Source organism: Thalassophryne amazonica, chromosome 23 (genome assembly GCF_902500255.1).
Source record: "Thalassophryne amazonica chromosome 23, fThaAma1.1, whole genome shotgun sequence".
Taxonomy (NCBI): Eukaryota; Metazoa; Chordata; class Actinopteri; order Batrachoidiformes; family Batrachoididae; genus Thalassophryne; species Thalassophryne amazonica.
In genome coordinates this window covers 24,240,747-24,260,630 of record NC_047125.1, presented here as the reverse complement: position 1 = coordinate 24,260,630, position 19,884 = coordinate 24,240,747, and the positions used below count along the sequence as shown (strand labels likewise).

General features: G+C 40.7%; 1 protein-coding gene and 1 long non-coding RNA gene across 2 annotated transcripts; one reads left to right on the top strand and one right to left on the bottom strand.

Moving 5' to 3' along the window:
- The first annotated feature begins 4,168 nt into the window (after window positions 1-4,168).
- Window positions 4,169-4,888, top strand: LOC117504690. Its single transcript, XR_004558881.1, has 2 exons — window positions 4,169-4,497; window positions 4,746-4,888. It is a non-coding gene; the product is annotated as an uncharacterized LOC117504690 (long non-coding RNA).
- An 8,011-nt stretch (window positions 4,889-12,899) lies between these two features.
- On the bottom strand, window positions 12,900-17,327 carry cldn7a (claudin 7a). Its single transcript, XM_034164184.1, has 4 exons — window positions 17,055-17,327; window positions 14,615-14,779; window positions 13,335-13,419; window positions 12,900-13,169 (listed from the first exon to the last, which is right to left on the bottom strand). Exons 1-4 carry the CDS (start codon window positions 17,275-17,277, stop codon window positions 13,001-13,003), a joined length of 642 nt encoding a protein of 213 aa, XP_034020075.1. The 5' UTR covers window positions 17,278-17,327; the 3' UTR covers window positions 12,900-13,000.
- Window positions 17,328-19,884: the final 2,557 nt, after the last annotated feature.

Genomic DNA, 19,884 nt, shown 5'->3' with positions numbered 1-19,884 from the left:
CACGGCCAAGCGGCTTTTCTTTTCTCTTTGTACATTTCGATACGGTTGTGGTTTCATGTTAAACAACATTAGAATTCCCACAGTGACTATTAATGTTTAATGTCGAAACTGCCCAGTGAGATTGGGTAACAAACATTTAGAGAGAGTCATCAAAATGTCAAATTTGACATCTCTATGTAAAGAGAGACTAAAAGTCGACCCAGAAACTAATCCAGCTCTGCCTCTTATGCTGGTGTTCGAAGTCGAACGCAGGATTCCAAATCCTGGCAAACGCACGCGTTCTGTCCTCATTATAAAATCATAGTCTTTCCAAACACAGTGTTTGTCATTTTGCTCACCCACTTCTCATGTAGGTACAGCGTCCAAAACATTCTGCTTTTGGAAGCAGAAGAAAAAACAAACAGAAACACTGAAATAAGTTTTTGAACAACTGAAATGTATCATTTTTAATGTTTCCCATCTTACTGATAGGTTGCGAGATTTGGAAGTTAACTAGTGACCTAAAGCAATGACTGGGCGTCTTTGGTGCCAGGTCTCTTCGGAGAATACGTGGGTACCACTGGAATGACTTGGCATCAAACAAAAAGTCACTTGGGGAGACCCCAGTGACGTTCACTGGATCATCAAGGTCCAGTGATGTAGTTGCCATCCTGGGTCCAAGATAGTGGTGCAGTAGTTGCAGCTGCAACTGTAGCCTTTAAATGTGAAATTCCTAATTTGACATGGATGCACAATACTCAAACCATCCAGCAGGTTCACCAGGTGGCATCACAGCATGCGATATCTTCCCGTTCATACGGATTCTGAACAATGTTTGAAACATGGGTGCTTCAAATAATTGAAAAGGTCTTGAAAGAGTATTGTAAGTTAGCCATTGCTGATTTGAAATAAGGGCAGAAGATTTTGGAGTCATCCCGAGCCATGTGTTCTATTTATTCTTTAACTCTGGTTTTACATTCCCATTATGCTGTGTTGCTGTGTAGAGGGGGTCTGGTTTGGGAACCACAGAATCTCGTCTCTGCTGTTTGCGGACGATGTGGTTCTGTTGGCTTCGTCAAATCAGGACCTTCAGCGTGCATTGGGGCGGTTTGCAGCCGAGTGTGAAGTGGCCGGGATGAAAATCAGCTCCTCCAAATCCGAGGCCATGGTTCTCGACCGGAAAAAGGTGCTTTGCCCTCTTCAGGTCGGTGGAGTGTCCTTGCCTCAAGTGGAGGAGTTTAAGTATCTCGGGGTCTTGTTCACGAGTGAGGGACAGATGGAGCGTGAGATCGATAGACGGATCGGTGCAGCGTCTGCAGTGATGCGGTCGCTGTATCGGACCATCGTGGTGAAGAGAGAGCTGAGTAGGGGGGCAAAGCTCTCGATTTACCGATCGATCTACGTTCCGATCCTCACCTATGGTCATGAGATTTGGCTCATGACCGAAAGAACGAGATCGCGAGTACAAGTGGCCGAGATGAGTTTCCTCCGCAGGGTGGCTGGGCGCTCCCTTAGAGATAGGGTGAGGAGCTCGGTCACTCGGGAGGAGCTCGGAGTCTAGCCGCTGCTCCTCCACGTCGAAAGGAGTCAGTTGAGGTGGCTCGGGCATCTTTTCCGGATGCCCCCTGGACGCCTCGCTGGAGAGGTGTTCCGGGCACGTCCCATTGGGAGGAGGCACCGGGGAAGACCCAGGACACGCTGGAGGGACTACATCTCTCGGCTGGCTTGGGAATGTCTTGGGGTTCCCCCGGAGGAGCTGGGGGAGGTGTGTGTGGATCGGGAGGTCTGGGAGGCTTTGCTTGAGCTGCTGCCCTTGCGACCCGACTCCGGATAAAGCGGAAGAAAATGGATGGATGGATGGATGGATGGATGGATGGATGGATGGATGGATGGATATAGATGAAATGGCAGCCATGGGCTTTATGAAGAGCTGGTTTAAAGTTAAAATGGGGTAAAGGGGTGAACTGTGAGAAAGACCAGCATGCCCCAAATGGGATGAATGAATGAAGGCTCCATGTGCCCCCAATCTTGGAGCTATCAAACAAGCTAAAGCTAACTGGCTAGCCTTGGTTCAGGTATTTCAGTAATGCATTTTTTTTTTCATTGATAGGGTGGCAGTTTCCATAATGGGTGACTTGATATTAAAAAAAGTATGACCACCATTTTCCCACAATAATGGTGGAGTAACTGTGGAAATAACCTCACCAAGCGCTTGATACTTTTTAATTAGTGCTAATATAACAGAGGTGGGACGAAGTCACCATCAAGTCACTTTCAAGTCATGAATCAGCAAGTCCCAAGTCAAGTCTCAAGTTGTAATGACCACCAATTGTTTGCAAGCTGACTTGAGATTTGACTTGGGATTTGCAGATTCATGACTTGAGAGTGATTTGACAGTGACCTTGTCCCACCTCTGTAATATAACATTAAGTAATGCTTCCACACAGTGGAAATACTGGAGTACACACCTCTTAGATAGGCCATTCCTGCAACTAACTGTGCAGTAAGTCATATTATCTTGGATATTTGTAATAAAAAGATCACAAAGAGCAAGCCTGGCCGAGTCTACAGTAGTTAGTAGCCACTGCTAACAGCGGCGTCTGCTTCTAGCGGGGCCCTGAACTCTGATTGCTAGCACGTAGTTGTCACTGTATGGCTTAAAATAACTTAAACTGATGAGTTAATAAAAGCCCCATTCAGTTGTCATGAACAGGGAAACTCGCTATAGAGACCAAAACAATTTTGGTTGTACTGATCAGAAAGTCCAGCAAACAATGGAGTTAGGTTCCACCAGGTACCACTGTGTGCCGAAGACAAGGGGGTGGGGTTTCCCCTCTGTCTACGCAACCCAATAAGGTTAGGTGTTGTGGAAATAAAACCCACCCACTGGACTGCCTACATCGTCTTTTATAAAAACTACTTGTTGGCTTTGTTCGGGGTCTCTCACAAGACGGAGCCCCTGTGTGGGCCCACGCAGTGGGAACCCAGGCCTGTTTTTTATACATGACTTTGAATAAATTTTATATTGAGAAATAGTTTGACTTTGTACTTTGTAAGGGACAGGATACATTAAGAACCGGGTAGAATGAACACATTTATTTCTGCTGTAAAATTGTCAATTACTAAATGGCAAAGGCTATTCGCCCAGCTGTTGGGCAGATAAGTCATACATTGAACATTACACGCCCAACCATTGGGCAGATTAATATAATGTCTTACCTTATTCGCCCAACTGTTGGGCAGATAAATATAATGTCTTACCGTATTCGCCCAACTGTTGGGCAGATAAATATAATGTCTTACCTTATTCGCGCAACCGTGATCGTGTATTTGACACGTTTTGTGCATCTAAACTATGTTTTTTACACCACTTTTTCAAGGCACTATTGCGGTGTGAAAGTGGTGTATGTTTGACACATTTAACAGCGCTGTCTTTAATTACTGCGAGAAAAAAAAAAAAAAAAAACAACACCGCAATGGATGAAAGCAGACAAACTTCATCAGCATTTCGAACGGAAGCCTGTTAACGACGATGAAACAGTTTATATGAACAAAATGCTGCTTGTTGCCTGTAAGATGGTGTTAGTTTGACACAGTTCCCTGGGTGTGATGAGCCAAACAGAACCGCTTTAGATCACAGCCCCTCCGCGGGCTGTGAACCCTCCTGCAGCTGGTGAGAAAATATCTGCCTTTTTCTGTGTTGAAACAGGAAGTGAACTTACAAGCGCGCTCATTGGTCGGTTGTGGTTGGGCGTATATGCTTGCGTATTTACTTTGTTGAACCAATGATTGGGTGTTATTAAATATGTGGCTATTCAAGGAACTACAAGATTTTCCAGTTCTCCATGTTGGTTTCATTTTTCAGCACTGGAAGTTGGGGCTTTAATATGACCTAAGCAAAACAAATTTGCTTTTGGCAAAGTTCACCATCACCCCTCATTATATGCTCTTTTTAATTTGGTGAATTACAACATGATAGTATTTATTATTTTTCAGTTATCATCCACACAAGGTGGCTGGACTCACCCACCCATCTATATTTTTGCTCTCACGAGTGAAATAACTGTAATAAGCGTAAATTTCGTTTGTATATTTGAAAAAAAAAAAAAAAATCGAGATAGTTTTAAAAAAAAAAAAAAAGCCCCACGTGTTCTGCACGAAGATTTCTCATTGGCTGTGGTTGGAGTCAGTCTTCCTGTCGGGCTTCGTGCGTATGAAGGCACTGCGCACTCGAACCTTTGGCACACCTCCACGTTAAAAACACAAGCGTCAGTCGCACCGTGACGTCCACATGCTGCTGTGAGTCAGGACACAACAGCAGGAAATCCCCAGGCTGAGGAAAAGGACGGGAGTTTCCTTTAAATCGACGCTTCGTCGGTGTTTTGCCAAGAAGGAGAAAGAGAGAGAAAGAGAGAGAGCTGTGATCAACAACAACAACAACAACAACAACAACAACACGGTTCCCAGGAGCAGCTTCTACCGGATCAAACCTTCCGCCGGGGACTCGCTCACAAAGAGGTGAGCTGATATTTGTTATTGTCGAAGATTAGGGAGGGATGTGTTCATTTTTTAGAGCGGGGCAGAACATTTTCTGATTGTCGTGAGTAAACTGTGTGTCGTAATGTTTTTATTGGCCGTTCAATGCACCTGTTATGTGGAAAACGCCTTAAAATTGATTATAAACATACGCATGTAAAGCATGCCAATTTCTGTGTAACGTTTTAAAGCTGTGTATTTGTTTTTATGATTTTGACTTTAATTCGCAGGCTGTCGGGACTGTATCGCTCCTATTTCCAACGTTTTATCGTCTCTTACCCACGTTCATTGTTGAGCGGCATTGCGGAAGTAAAGAGGGATTATCAGAGAGACGACACAAAAGCTGGGGTGTGGCGACATCTAGTGGCCAGTCGGGAGAAAAGCGCCTTCCAGCGGCTGCCGCAGAAATGTACGGAGCTTCAGGGATTCCCGAGCTCATCCCCCCCAGCGGGCCCCCCCGGCAACCCGGCGCTGCCGCTCAGTACAACCCAGGACACCCACAGGTCCACGGGCACGGAGGCGGGCCCAACCCGCAGAGGCTGGGCCAGAGGGCGCCCAAACTGGGCCAGATCGGTCGGTCCAAGAAAGGTGAGTGAGCCAGTGCACTCCCCCCCCCCCCCCCCCCCAAAAAAAAAAACAAACCCTGTGTGTTTCCAAGACTAATGAGAAGTTGTGAGATAAGTCAAAATGTCATAATTCTGATTGGAAAAACCCCAGAGATATTAAAAATGGGATTATTTTGATACCGACATTTTATAAGAGTTTAAAAAAATCTTATCTTTAAAGTCACAATTCTAGTTTAAAAACCACCAGTCTCGATTTTAAGTAATAATCAAGCTAATAAAATGTCACAGTTTTCATATATTATCTCGTACTTTTAAAACATCCCAGTTCTGACATTGTGAGTCACAATTATGAGAAGGAGGAAGTACTGTAATTACAATTCTCGGGGAAAAACAAAGAATTTACCATGCGTTTGTCATCTTTCTGAGTCAGAATCATGAGTTACTAATGAGTAGTGGTTCAAATTGTTCATAAATATGATATACAAAGAAAAAAGTCAGACTTTTCCCTCAAGATTTTAATTAAAATTAAGAGTGAAAAGTCATAATTCTGATTTTGTGAGTCGATTATAAAATTTTAAATTTGAACTTTCTCAGTCATGGATAAAATGTCATCATTTGACCTTTTTAGTCACATTTAAAAAGAAGAATGGTGTTAAAAAAACGTAGTTTAGATGCACAAAATGTGTCAAATAAGGCAAATAAGGTGAAACATACGTATTTTCTGCACCATAAGGCACACCGGATTATAAGGCGCGGCCTCAATTAGCGAGTACTTAACCCTTACAAAAGGCGCACGCTAAAACATGTAGTCTACAAAAAACAAAAAAAAAAAAGGTCACGGAAGCAAAACGGTGAGTTTATTTGAACTTTTTAACAACTTTGAACTACCGGTATTTAACAATATGGTTCTCACATGATTTTTTATTATGGTTCTGTCACAAATCCATTGAAGTCTTCATCTTCTGTGTTTGAATTGAACAGCTGGGCAATTTCGCCATCAAACACGCCAGGTTCCCGCTCATCTTCCCTCTCATCATCGCTGTTGTTTTTGCCTTCAGCCGAATGGTGACTGTAGAGACGCTTCTCCCGGCTGTTCTTTGTTCAATGACCCATTGCTCGAGTTGGTCTTCTAGCTGTGGCCACCTCGCTTTGTTTCCGGGGAAACTCCGTTTGGTCTTTTTAACTTGGCGCAGTTCATTTTCTTGTTTCCTCTCGCAGCTGCTCTATTCCCATGAACAACCGCGTAACTGATGGCCTGCAGTTTGAATTGTGCCTCGTAAGCATGTCTCTTCGCTGGCGCTATTTTCAGGGGTCCTTAGACAAACAAATGTTGTTTTGCAGGATACCTGTAGTATACGGTAACTACCGGAGGAGTGGCGGAGGTAAGTGTATGTACCACGGACTCACGGACTCTTCTCTGATTGGTTTATCGCTGGCAGTGTACATACTCTACGCTACCAGCGTACGTACTTTACGTATTATGTAATGTTCTCCGATTGGTTTATCGCTGGCAGCGTACGTACTTTCCGTATTATGTCCCTGTGTCAGTGGGAAATGGTCCGATATTCTGACGGTCAAAGACAACGTTGGTCGTTTTTACAGATTTTGGAATTCAGTGCGTGCATAAGGCACACCAGATTATAGGGTGCACGGCCGATTTTTGTGAAAATTTAAGGCTTTTAGGTGCGCCTTATGGTGCGGAAAATACAGTATTTATCTGCTCAACGGTTGTTCTCATTCTACTTCTTCCTTTATTTCTATGTATTTTATGTATCTTATCTTTGTTTTATTGTGTTTGTATGACTATGTTTGTATTTTAGTGTTGTCTTTTTTGTGCCGGTAAGCTGAAGACAATTTTCCACCTCAGTGGACAATAAAGAATTATTCTATTCTATTCTATTCTATTCTATTTAACCCTCAAGCAACCAAGTCAGGTCATTTACAACCTCAGGCATATATTTTGTGCACCATTTTTCTTATTTTCATCTGAAAAAAGTTTCCTACCATAAATTTGTCAGTCTATTTGTCCTGCATTTATTCATAGAATTTTGCAAGGATTGGCCGATCCATGCGCAAGTATATTCCAAACTTGTGCGAGGTCACTTATGATGCCATGGAAGAAGATCTATGAGATTTTCCACATTATAGCTTCAGATGGTGGTGTAATTTGCCAATTGTAATTGTTATATTTTACTCTTTTGCAAGGAAGCATGGCCAGCTGACATAGAAAAGCAAGATTAACAGTTGCACAAGCATAGAGACTGACACTTGATACCCAGAGTGAGGACGAAAAGGATGATGGACAAATATATTTAATATCAAGAACCCTAGCTTGAGGGGTAAAAGTCAGAGATCTGACTTTCTGACTTGTAATTATGAGAAAGAGGAAAGTGATATAACTGACATTAATAAAAAATACATTTATAATGTTTTAGCAGCATATTTATCTATTTTGAAAGGCAGTGATTTATACTTTTAAGCAATAATTAAAACACAATTTATCACTTGTAATCATTATTAGGGGATATTAAGTCACATTTCTGTGGTCATAATTATGAAAAGGTGCAAATAATTCAGGACTCCCCCTCCCAAAAAAGCTCCCTCTCCCATTAAAAAAAAAAACAAAAAACAAACAAAAAAAAAAAACTCACAGTTGCAATTTGGAACTTTCTAATCAAACTTCTAAAACTAAATTCAGTTATCATTTTGTGACCCATTCTTATGAGAAGGTGTGGAAATGTTGAAAGTTTAATTATTCTAAATGAATTTTTCTCATTTATAATTTAGAAAGTCTGACGAGAAAGTTAAAATTGTGACACACTGCATTGTGTGAAGATTATAGTCTAATTATTATTATTATTCTTTTATTATTATTGTTGTTATTATTCATTTTGTGAACTTATCCTCATTGCCATGACAGACTAAGCAGCTCCTCCCACACTTCCCTATCCTACAGTCAAGCCCTCTGTTTCTGGGATACCTGGGGGATCTTGAGGTCTTCTCTCCATCATGTCCTGGGTTTTCTCCTTTGCCTCTTCCCAGTTGGACATGCTTGAGTTTGATGTGTCATGGACCAATGACACTGAAAATTCTTTTGAAATTGACTTTCAAATTTAATTTTGGTAATTGGTAACTGCCAACCAGTTAATATTTTCTGCACCGTTTATAAGATTGTAGCATGATATTTCAAAAACATATGAAAATATCTCAAGGAAATGTTCTGGAGGGGTCAAGGTAGACTTAAGTAATTGGCACCCAAAAGAGATAACATCTGGAAGCGGCTGGGGTCTGGAATAGCACCGTCTAGTCAGACGCCCGGTCCATCCCCATCTCCTCAAAGTAGCCATGTATCTACCACAGTCAGGTCATGTGTTAAGGTTTTGTGGGCAGTACAAGAAATTTCAAATGCCAAGAAAATACTCGACTGGAGCAACGTTAACATGTCCACGGTAAAAACTAGTTAGTCTCCCGGAGATGATTCAGAGCTAATCTGCCCCCTGGTGGATAAACTTTGTACATCTTCAGTTGTATTTTATGTGACGTTGCCTAATGCTATTTTTTTTTCTCCTGGATTTAACATGTTTCTCTGTTTCTTTGCCATGTTTGCATTTGGGAACTACAGTAATTTTACACAGGGTCGCTAACCTCTGACTTGTTTCTTTTCTAGTGGACTTGGACGATGAAGACTTGGACGACATCATGAACAACAATGGGCAGTGTCCTGTAGCGCTGTCACCCGTCTCTTAAGCTTTACCAAGAAGTGCCAGAAATCCACCGGGATGCCAAATTTTCTTTCAGATCTCTGGCCTTGATCTTGTCAAGTGTCCTACTGAGGTTTCTGATGACTGAACGAAGGCACAAAACAAAGGCTCATTTAATGCCAGCCGAAGCCCTGATTGTAAATAGTATTTAATGTTGGTTGGACTGTGAAGGAATTGCGTTGCTCTCTACCCCGTACCTCTGGAGGTATCCGAGAACAGATTTGAGAAGGTGTCTATTTTTCAGAGCTGATTCTTAAGGGCTACATTTGTGAAGTTGCACTGAGCGACTCGTAGGACGAAAAGCAGCCCCTCACCAGGCCGATTTCTACTTTCCCCTCCCGTCCCCCGTTGTCTGTGGGTTGATTACGAGAGTAAACCGAAGCCTGTTAATGTGTATCATCCAGGTAAAATGTTAAGCCTCGGTTGTGCAACGACTATCATTCTCTCTTCTCACTGAGCCGAGTGGTGTAATATAATCCAGTGGATGAACGCTTGCTACTTGTTACAAACTACTGCGAGTTATTTATTGTTCCCAAGCGAACAGAAACACTTTGTTGTTGTTATGGCTTCTATGTGTTTTTATTCCTTTCTGAATGGCTTCACGCGTCAGTAATTGAGATTTTGTTTGTTTGTTTGTTTCGAACTGGTGCACTTTTGTGGGATTGCCTGTTATGTGCTGTGACACGTTGCAGAATTCTATGCATGGAGTCTGCTGAAGCATCAAAACATGTAACCGGCGTCCTGTTTTTAAGGGCTACGTCATATTTAAAACATGCCGTTTTGCTGTTTTAGGTCATGCCGACTAAAGACTTTTTTTTCTGAGATCACCGGTGACTCACCATCACAAATGACAAATTTGTGGGCACAGGATTTTTGAAAAACGGCAGTGCAAGAGTCTAAATGACATGTACAATTATAAAAGTCTGGGATGCAATTGCAAAATGATAAATATTTATTTTAGTTGTTAAAATTAACAGATGTCCATATGTGGAGCCTGCTTGTTTTTATAACAGATGCCGTTATTTTGATATGGTTCAAGTAATGACATGCTGTGTGAAGGAACCGGTTTGCATATGTGGTTGACGTAACAGAGTTTAACGGTTTCTTTAACATGTCCATACATCGCCAAATGAGTCACGACAACATTGTGTCCGAATCCAGAAACCCCAGAAAACTTTATTCTCCAATATTTGGAACAGGCATGGGCAATTTGAGACTGCACCTCAAGAGGCACAGTGTTTTCTAGTGTCGGCTGCTGTGTCAAATATTGTTACTGTTGTTGTTGTTGCTGCTTGGTTGGTAAAAAAGAAAATTTAAGTGTTATTAAAAGAAAAGTAAAAAAAAACAAAAAACAAGAAAGCCTTGTGTTCTAGTCTAAATTGGAAAGGAATAGTGTTTCACTTATGTTAATATTGTGCATTTATGTAAAAATACAATTCTTTATTTTGCTTGTAAGTATAAGTGAAAGTCTGTTGCTAAATTATTTACTTTTTGTGGTATTTAATGTTGTATTAAGGCAGTTATTGTTATAGTAAATGTATTTAACATAAGCAAAAGGCAGTTCCTATATTAATTTTTGCTGACATGTTCTATTAGCTATTATAATTTTTTTCTCAAACTTAGCAAAATATTAAATACCTTTTAAGCTTCATATTAAATTGCAGTAAAGGTGATTTGTCTATAATATAGGAAACTGTTTTTGCTTCTGCCTTTATAATTACATATGTGCAATTATATTAAATACATTTATAATTGGAAACATTAATTACAACAAATGTAGTAAAATGGTAGTCGTTTTACTGTTAGAATAGCCAATTTTTTTTTTAAATTAAATGTGAGCAAAATAATTGTAGCAATGGCCTTTTTGCTTATTTACTATTGTGTTAAATACATTTGCAGTTACAGTAGCAAGCTTGTTTACTTTAACACTGAATATAATTAAAAAAATAAATATTTAGTAACAACAACTACATTTATTTAATAGAATGGTAAATGTGTGTAAAATGGTCATTGTTAGGTTGCATCCGTTTAATGTAATTGTATGTGTAACAGGGTGGAAAAACCTTGGTATGTTACATTTAATAATGGCCTTTTTCTTATATTTACTATTGAGTAATTTTGTTCATTAATGCTAAATTTATTTAATATAGTAGCCTTTTTACTCATGTACTGTTTCAATTATTCATAGTAAATCGAAGTTAAAAGGCAGTTGTATTAAATATCACTTTAAAAAATGTTCAATTTATATGGATTAATTTATAAAATTTTGTAGCCTTTGCAGTAAGTTGATTTCATGTCATACTTTACCTGGTGCACTGACATCTTGGGCCCCTTCAGCAAGTTGCCCATGCCTAAGATAATTACCTAAATTTATTTTGATACATCATTCCAGGCAACACTAATAACAAGCTGAGTAATCCTCCATGCACCTAGATGGCGTTACTCAGGTGGATAATAATGCTGGCAGTATGAGTTGACTTAAGAACCACTGATTTAAAAACCGTTGATGACCTCACTAATAGAATCTTAACACTTTTGGGATCATTTGTTTGAAAATTGCGGTGGAGCTAGACGTTACCGCTGATGTTGAGGCACTTTTTTACATCAGTGTAAAGTTGCTACAAGTTCAATTTTATTTCTTGGCCCCACACGAGCACTGTGTCACACCGCTCGTTCTCTGACTCGAATGTTGTTTCGGTTGTCACCATTTGCATGAAAATGGTAGTTTTCAAAATGCATTTCTGGAAATAAAATATATGATTCTTTGTGGAAGCTTTGCGTATGATTTTCACACCGTTTGACTCAGGCACCAAACCGTAATTTCCCGTGATGCAATGTTTTTATTATGGATGTATCGTAGGAAATGTTAAATAAAAATTGTATAAAATATACAACTGTGGAATTCACAGAAAAGAGTAGAAACATAATTATGCATGAAACATTTTTATAAGACGATAACTGCACTGCAATACTACAACATGGACTATCTATCCAAGTCTACCCGGTAACCAAACAAATAAATACAGGCTTAAAATGTTTCTCATAGTGGCTGAGATGATTGTGTTAGAGCGTTATCGGTACAGTGACTATATTCTAAAATATTTCATATCTGAACAGCATTTGTAACAGAGTGGTATGAACTATAAGCCCTGTAGAAAGTGTTGTAGTAAAAGAGCTGTGTTACACAGTCAGCCCTGTGTGTGAAGTCCCACCCTGCTTATCGTAACGTCTATTTTAAGAAGCACCAACAGTTAGAATAAAATACCATCCTGTCAGCTGGTGAGACCGCATCAGGCTCTTGATGCCAAAATGGAATTAATCTCTTTCAATTACATGGGAAACGCTAACAGACGGTGGTTCTAACGTGGAGGTGCGACTGTTGGTTCTCAACCAACATTTAGGCTCCAATTCAAGCGGTTGCACCTAAAGGGGCTCGTCTATTAGGTCAGAAGACACAATTATAATCTATTTGTGAATATGACTTGTAAACAATTGTAGAATGTTTGGACGGAGTGAGAGACATAAGTGTACCGCAAGATAATCAAGGGGTTGTCAAATATCCAAGTGAGCGTGGATGTTGAGTTAATCGTAGGTAAGCAAGCGTACAGTACATGTGGAGGGCTTTTATGACATTCAGCAATTAAGATGGCGGAAATTGGAGCAAGGAGATGAGTAATCAGGAAGCACATTGGGACAAATTTGCATGCTAATGGTGCAATGACTCGATTTTCAGGCTGTAGTGATCTTCCCTGAACAAACAAAAAAAAGTGGCTAAAATGGCAATAAAATTAATAAGAAGCTAGACACAAGAGGAGTGGAAGCTACTGCAAAAGCTGTTAAAACTTGGTATATAAAAATTAAAACTGGTTTGACAGAACATAGGTGTGAAACATTACTTGTACAAAACCGATTGCACACCAGACAACTTACAACAAAGAGGACTAAGGTCACCTCTTGTATCCCATGCTAACTAGTTTGGCAGTAAGTTTAAAGACTATGGAGTGCTGTGTGTTTATCCATGTCTTGTGCCACTGACATGGATACATGAAGCGATATTGCCAGATGTACGATAACTATCACATTTCAGTAATTCTTTGCCTCAATCCGTCATTGTCGACATCTTGTTTGTGTTGGACTCCCAGGCTGCAGGGGGCGCTCTCAGACGTATTCCTTAGTGCTACTCGTTGGCCCAGTGCGGGAACTAGCCATGGGTGGGTATTTAGACGCGTGTTTCTTTCGTGGACAAGAAGCGGCTAGCATGGTTCCTCCCAGAACGTCGAGGAGGGAACCACCCCATGCGATGAAGATGGCAGCACCAAATTCAAATCTAGGAGACACAAGAATGTTAGCTAGCATGATTGATTCTTTAGTGACTGACAACAAAGGAAACATTTATAATTGGTTCTTTGTGTTGGGATCTGTGGTGGTGGTGGTGGGGATTCCTCTCTCATCTAAGAAATAAGACTCTAAGGGTGGGACAATGTTGACTTACTTGGTGTTGACAGGCGTGTAAGGATTGTAGAAAGCCCGGATGACATTGTGAGCAAACCAGGAACATGCCACGATAGCGCACAATCCTGAGAACAAGTCAACCACAAAATAAAACAAGGCCATCAATTAGTCATCAAAACCTGACTTACTTTAATCAGTTTGGATTCACACAGTGACCGGCTGAGCAAACCTGGGTTTTAGAATGCCCTATGTTTTTAAGATCACTGTCAGCAGAAAACACCTCATCAGTCCACTTATCTCTGGAGGGATCTTTGGTGGATTGGTGCCATTGATTGGTGGCATGTTTTTGGGTCATTCAGTCATTGTCTCTAGTTTCTCCTGGTGCTGACTGGGGGGACAATGTTGGGTGCGCCCTTGCAGGGGTTGGTGGAAGTTGAGGTGGTATGTTGGGAGTTAATGAGGCCTTTTCTAGGTGGGTGGACCACAAATGGCTGGTAGTCTTACAGATGTTGGTCTGTGCCTGGCACTGGGGCATGCCCTCTCTTTGGCTCTGGTGCCGAGGTGCCAATCTCAGGGGGGTGCAGCAAAGCTACGGGGCATTGCCTGCTTTTACTCTGGTGGGCCATTTGAAATAGGACATTGGTCTGACCTCTCTTTGAGGTTTGGGACCTTGTCTGTTGTCCATCTGGGCTTGTCTGTAACTTGTGCTAGCATAATACATATAAGCATTTGGGAAGAAAAAAAACAACACAAAAATAAAAATCAGTGACACAATGTCTATATTTATAAATATTCTGTACATCCCATTAGAACTGTACATCTGTATCATCAGAAGGATAATTGTTCAATTTGCCAGGTGTGTGACTTGTACAGGTGACATCACACGTCCCGTGTATGTCTTTTGTTTACATAGCTGCATTGCCTGTCAAACAAGTAGCAATGTAGTTGCTGTGAATTGCTATAATCCAAGAGATGGGGATTCTGAGGCATCTTTCTGCAGGATTCTGGCTGAGATGGAATAAAGGGATCACTGAGCAGCAACTACACAACAAAGCTGGATGCCTACAAAACACACTGTTGTGCATCGCACACTTCATGTCGGCCCTGATACAGTAGCCCAAAAGAGACACATTTGCATAATGCAATCTGCAACCTCACCACTAGATGTCACTAAATCCTACACACTGTAGCTTTAAATCAATAATGCAGTGAATGCAATTATTTTACATTGTATAATTTATCATGAAATAAGTTTTTGTTTCTTTTTTCCGTGCCATGCATTTGAACAAAAATTCTTCTTGTGAGCATTTCCATCATCACCTCCGACTAGTAGGATGACGCCTCCTGTCGTGGCAACCCGAGACTTGCGTAGTTTGTCGCTGCCTCCGCAGGTGGTGCACTTCATTCCCATACAGGCCACACCCAGCCCTGTGATGGACACAATGATGCCAACGATCATCAAGGCTCGAGTGGCCTGCAGTGAACCTGGGAAAGGAAGAGGCTTGGAAATAGGTCTACTGTGAAACGTGTGCTTTTCCTGAAGAGAAACTATGGGATACACATGAACAGCTCATGCAAACCAAAAATAAAACACTGGTCCAGACTGCTGAAGGATCAACCCTCCTTTTCCCAAACACTATAAACCTATCACAGGGTGAATTTCCCCCTTTGTTTCTACCCCTTTTATCCACCTAGAACCAGTCTGTACCAGTCTTGTCCATCCCTGCCCTGCCCAAACAAACAAAACCCTCCAGTACTGAGGGAGGGAGAACGAGGATGTGAAGGAGAGAGAGAGAGAACTGTGGGATTTACTTTATAAAACAGGAATGTGAGACAATAGACTGAGTTGTATGTGGGTGCTGATCTGGCCAGGATCCATAATACCATCATGTGGCTTCACACCAAACTGTCGTCATTGTCGCTAGACAGCATCTTGTACCACTTTGGGTTCGGATGTGGAGTCGAGCACAACCTGACTCAGTTTACAAAGAAATGGAACAATCTAGGATGGTAGATTTAGTTCAGTATTTAGATTGTCATGGCAACAAAGTAAACTGTAGTGAAGCTCGATGGTTAGTCAACCTCATACAACAACTTGAGGGCCCTGAGACTGTGAATTCCAATTTATTGACTGTAATGTGTAAAATTAAAACTTCATTTGATGACTGTACAACCATGATGGATGGATGGCTGGATGGAGAGATAGTAGATGTTTTAAAGATGAATATATGATAAATAATATCTATATGGATGGATGGATCTTCTGGACCAAAAACTGATATCTGGATGGATACAAGGCTTATTCAATGGATGGTTGAAGGGTTGGATGATAGATACAAGGATTGCTGGGTGGATGGACAGATGGATTCAAAGCTGGTTGGATGATGTGAAGCTGGACATTTTGACAGATGGATGGATGGATGAACAGACAGATGATTGGATGGATGCACAGTTGGAGAAATGGATACAAGACTGGCTGAATGATAGATGGACAGACATACAGATGGAGGGTTCAGTGCATAGATGAATATAAGGCTGGTTGGATGCAAGGCTGACTGGCTAACTAGATGGATGGATGGATGGATGGGTAGATGGACCATGAATAAATGGACACAAAACTGTTGGGTTATGCAAAGCTGGATGGATGGATGGATACAAGATTGGTTAAACTGATACAAAGCGAGATGGATGGAGGAATAATAGATGTTTTATTGATGAATGAATGATAACTTATGGATGGATGGATGATACAAAGTTGATTCGATGGATGTTTATCTGGATAGATGATTATAGAGGGGTGGATGGATGGATCATGGCTCATGGGCAGGTTGGATGACTTAAAGCTGTGTTTTTACAGGTGAATGGATGATAGATGGATGTATGGATGGACAGACAGTAAGATGGAGGAGTGGATACAAGGCTGTCTGGATGATGGATGGCTGGACATATGGATGAACAAATCAAGTGTTGGATGATTGATATGAGGTTGATTGTAAGGATGCAAAGTTGGTTGGATGATGTGAAGCTGAATAGATGCAGATGTGTTGCAGATGAATGGATTCCGTCTGATGAGTGGATAGTAATGTGTAATGAGATCCAGGACATAACTGAAACCACACACACACTGTATCACACGTGTGAACACAAACCCAGAAGATAACATTGAAGAGCGGTGATCACAGCTTATTTCAAATATATAGCGCCAAATCACAACAAAGTTGCCTCAAGGCGCTTCAAAAAGTAAGGTCTAACCTTAATTGAAAATGAATTTCACAAATTGCCAAGTGATTGGTTAATCACATTTTGAATGTGATTTTCTGCTGACCCAAATAAGAAATAAAAACAAATCAAAATTCTACAGCAAAATCTTTTGCGCAGTTTATTTATTTTACAAAAAGCAAAGTAGGGCAGGTTCCTGTTGAGTTTTCCATAAAATCTGATGAAAAATTCCCAGAAGAGATAATAATTAGGATAAAAATACAGTTTTTTCTTTTCTAAAATTTATTTTATTTATGTATTTTTATTTTTTTATTTATTTTACAAAATGTTTGCATAGTATTTTATTTGTCAGACAGACCAAATTAACTAATTTGCATAAAATCTGATCCAGCCTGGAATGAAAGTACATTTTTGGATGAGTGGCATCCGGCTTTGGTAGCGGTCTGCACTCTTAGTGCCCTTCTACAGAGCTTCACCAAAAGACATTTCCTTGTACTTTACAGACTAAAGTGCCGCTACTTTATGACGTCACTGCACTTACTGTCCAGCTGCAGGATGGAATCGTAGATCTTACACTGGAGCTGGCCCGTACTCTGGAAAGCGCACGACATCCACAGCCCCTGGTACATGGCCACGGCTGTGATGATGTTGTCGCCGATGTAGGCTGACATCTTCCACTGAGGCAGAACAGTCCCGATAATCAGTCCGACCACACCGATGAGTGAGAGGAAGAATCCCAGCAGCTGGATCCCGGAGTTTGCCATCGTTTGTCTTTTTTCCCCCACTCTAAAACCACCTGTGCGCGCAAAGTCTTTACGCACGATCCAATATTGATATATATATATATATATATATTTTCCAATGCAGTAGCGTTAAGGGATGAAAAAGCGTTGCCTTCTGAGTCACGTCCCGTGGGGGTTCTGCTTGTGATGGGCGTTTAACTTGTGTGTGCTGGTGGAAAAAGTGTGTGCGTAAATGGTCACGCTGGTCTGCTGCCATGCGCGCGGTTGGTGCCAATTCCAGTAAAGCAGCAGTAAGTGTTTCTTTTCAAATCGCACACGCTTCTAACGTTTTGCACGTTCAAAATTCTAAATTTTGAAGATTTCAATTGACCCCCCTCCCCGTTGACACACGACCATTAATCCCAGCTTGTTAGAAAAACTTAAACCGCGGGGAGTCCAGCCCTCAAACTAAACAGGAACTTCCCACTAGTTCTAGGGTCCACTAGTCCGAGTCCTAGTGTTAAAGAGAGCATGTTGAAGTTGTTTTTACATTTATGGTAAGATATATGTTGGACTAAAGTAGGTTAAGTAATGATACAAAATTGTGACAACTAAAAAAAAACAAAAAAACACATTTATTTATGGTGAATTACCATTATTTGATGATTTTTCAATTGAACAGATTTATAGACAACAGTACAATTAAAGGCGATTAATGGTGTATGAACTTAAACTACTCGTTTTTATTGTCAATCAGTAAAAAACATCAAAGATGCTGTCATCGAACGAAATATTGATACACTGCATGAATAAATAAAAACACAATAAAAACACATAATAAAAGTCCAAGATAAATTGGGTTTGAAAAAAAAAAGATTGATAACTGTCTCTGTATCTGTATATACACAACATACAATAAAAAAATAAAGGACACAGGATATTGCATATATGAAGATGCTATAAGGATAAATTTGCTACCAGATGCTACAGTCTATGTCCTACATTCTATATTGCAGTTCTTTCTATTGATTTGTATGTAACTTATTTGTATTTAACTTATAGTCTTATGGCGGTTTGGGAGTGACAAGAATGGACAAGATTAGGAATGAATATATCAGAGGGACAGCTCAGGTGGGACGGTTTGGAGACAAAGTCAGAGAGGCGAGATTGAGATGGTTTGGACAATGTGCAGAGGAGGGACCCAGGGTATATAGGGAGAAGGATGCTGAGGATGGAGCCACCAGGCAGGAGGAGAAGAGGGAGACCAAAGAGGAGGTTCATGGATGTGCTGAGAGAGGACATGCAGGTGGTTGGTGTGACAGAGGAAGATACAGAGGACAGGGTGAGATGGAAACGATTGATCTGCTGTGGCGACCCCTAACGGGAACAGCCGAAAGACAAAGAAGAAGGTAAAAGCTGTCCACGAATCTGCGTGTTTTGCACCTCAGGCTACGGTACCATCTACCTGAGGAGGAAAAACAGTTTTTCAAAGGGATGTGAAGTGTCCCTGATTCTTGCCCTGGACAAGCAGTGCTGTTCTGCCTGTTCACCAATGGTTGGCAGCCTGATCCTAATGATCTTCTCTGCTGCCCTCACAACCCTCCCCAGTGCCTTCCTGTTCACAAGGCTGCTACTTAGAGGTGGGCGATACCGGGAATTTTGGTATTGATCCAATACCAAGTAAATACAGGCCCAGTATCACTGATATCAATACCGATACCGATACTTTTTTCATATTTAAGCTTCATAGATCCAAAAGATCCAAAAGACTTAGGATAGAATTTCGCCAAACATTGTACGTGACTACAAAATACTTTATTATCACAATCAATATTTTTCTTTAAAAAAAAATCACTCAACACAACTTAAAATCTCCTGAGGTAGAGGGCTGAGAAACCACAATACAAGGGTGCGTTGCTCCATGTTGTGTGACACAGCGCAGCCCTGCTCTTACAGACAGAGAGTAGACTTTGATGAATCTGCGTGCGCAGCAGTCAGTGCGTTGCGGGAGAGAAAAAAAGCTTGAGTATTGATCTTTTTACACGAGGATCATTCAATATCAATACCAGCATTGGTATAGATATTATCGATTATCGATCTATTGGTCCTTTATAGAAGGAGGTGAGAACAGCCAGGATCAAAAGAATCATATGTTTTTATTTTTGTAAAATGAACAAGATCTGTTTTTTTTTTTTTTTTTTTTTTTTTTTTTTTAGCTATTTGAAAGTATAACATTTTTTGTTAACTTACAATTCAGTTTGGGGTAATATAAACTATCAAATAATATAAAGAGGTTAGGACCAGTGGACCCTAAGACTAGTGGACCCTAGGTTGAGTGGACCCTTTCCCTGGGAAACAATCCCATTTGAAGTTCAAAAGCCTCTGCTGTGCTATATAGGCTAGTGTTAGCATCAGAGAGCTGGTAGGTTGAATCTACCTAAAACAAAGTAGAATATAAACAAAAAGACAGTGATGGATGCATCCAACAAACACTGGCTACTAGAGATCTCGCTGGGGAGAACTACGGATAAAAGCTGGATAATTTTCAATAAACTTTGCTCTATATTGGCTGTTCAGTTGTCACTAATGTTAATGACTTCTTTTTGTCATATGAAATGTCCATATTGCAATTCGATCATGAGGCAAATG

Coding starts and splice junctions, on each gene's coding strand:
- cldn7a (XM_034164184.1), bottom strand. CDS start 17,277: ATGGCAAACTCCGGGATCCAGCTGCTGGGATTCTTCCTCTCACTCATC. Junction 13,420..14,614: donor CGTCATCCTACTAGTCGGAG/GTGATGATGGAA, acceptor ACTTGTTCTCAG/GATTGTGCGCTATCGTGGCA. Junction 13,170..13,334: donor TACACGCCTGTCAACACCAA/GTAAGTCAACAT, acceptor TGTGTCTCCTAG/ATTTGAATTTGGTGCTGCCA.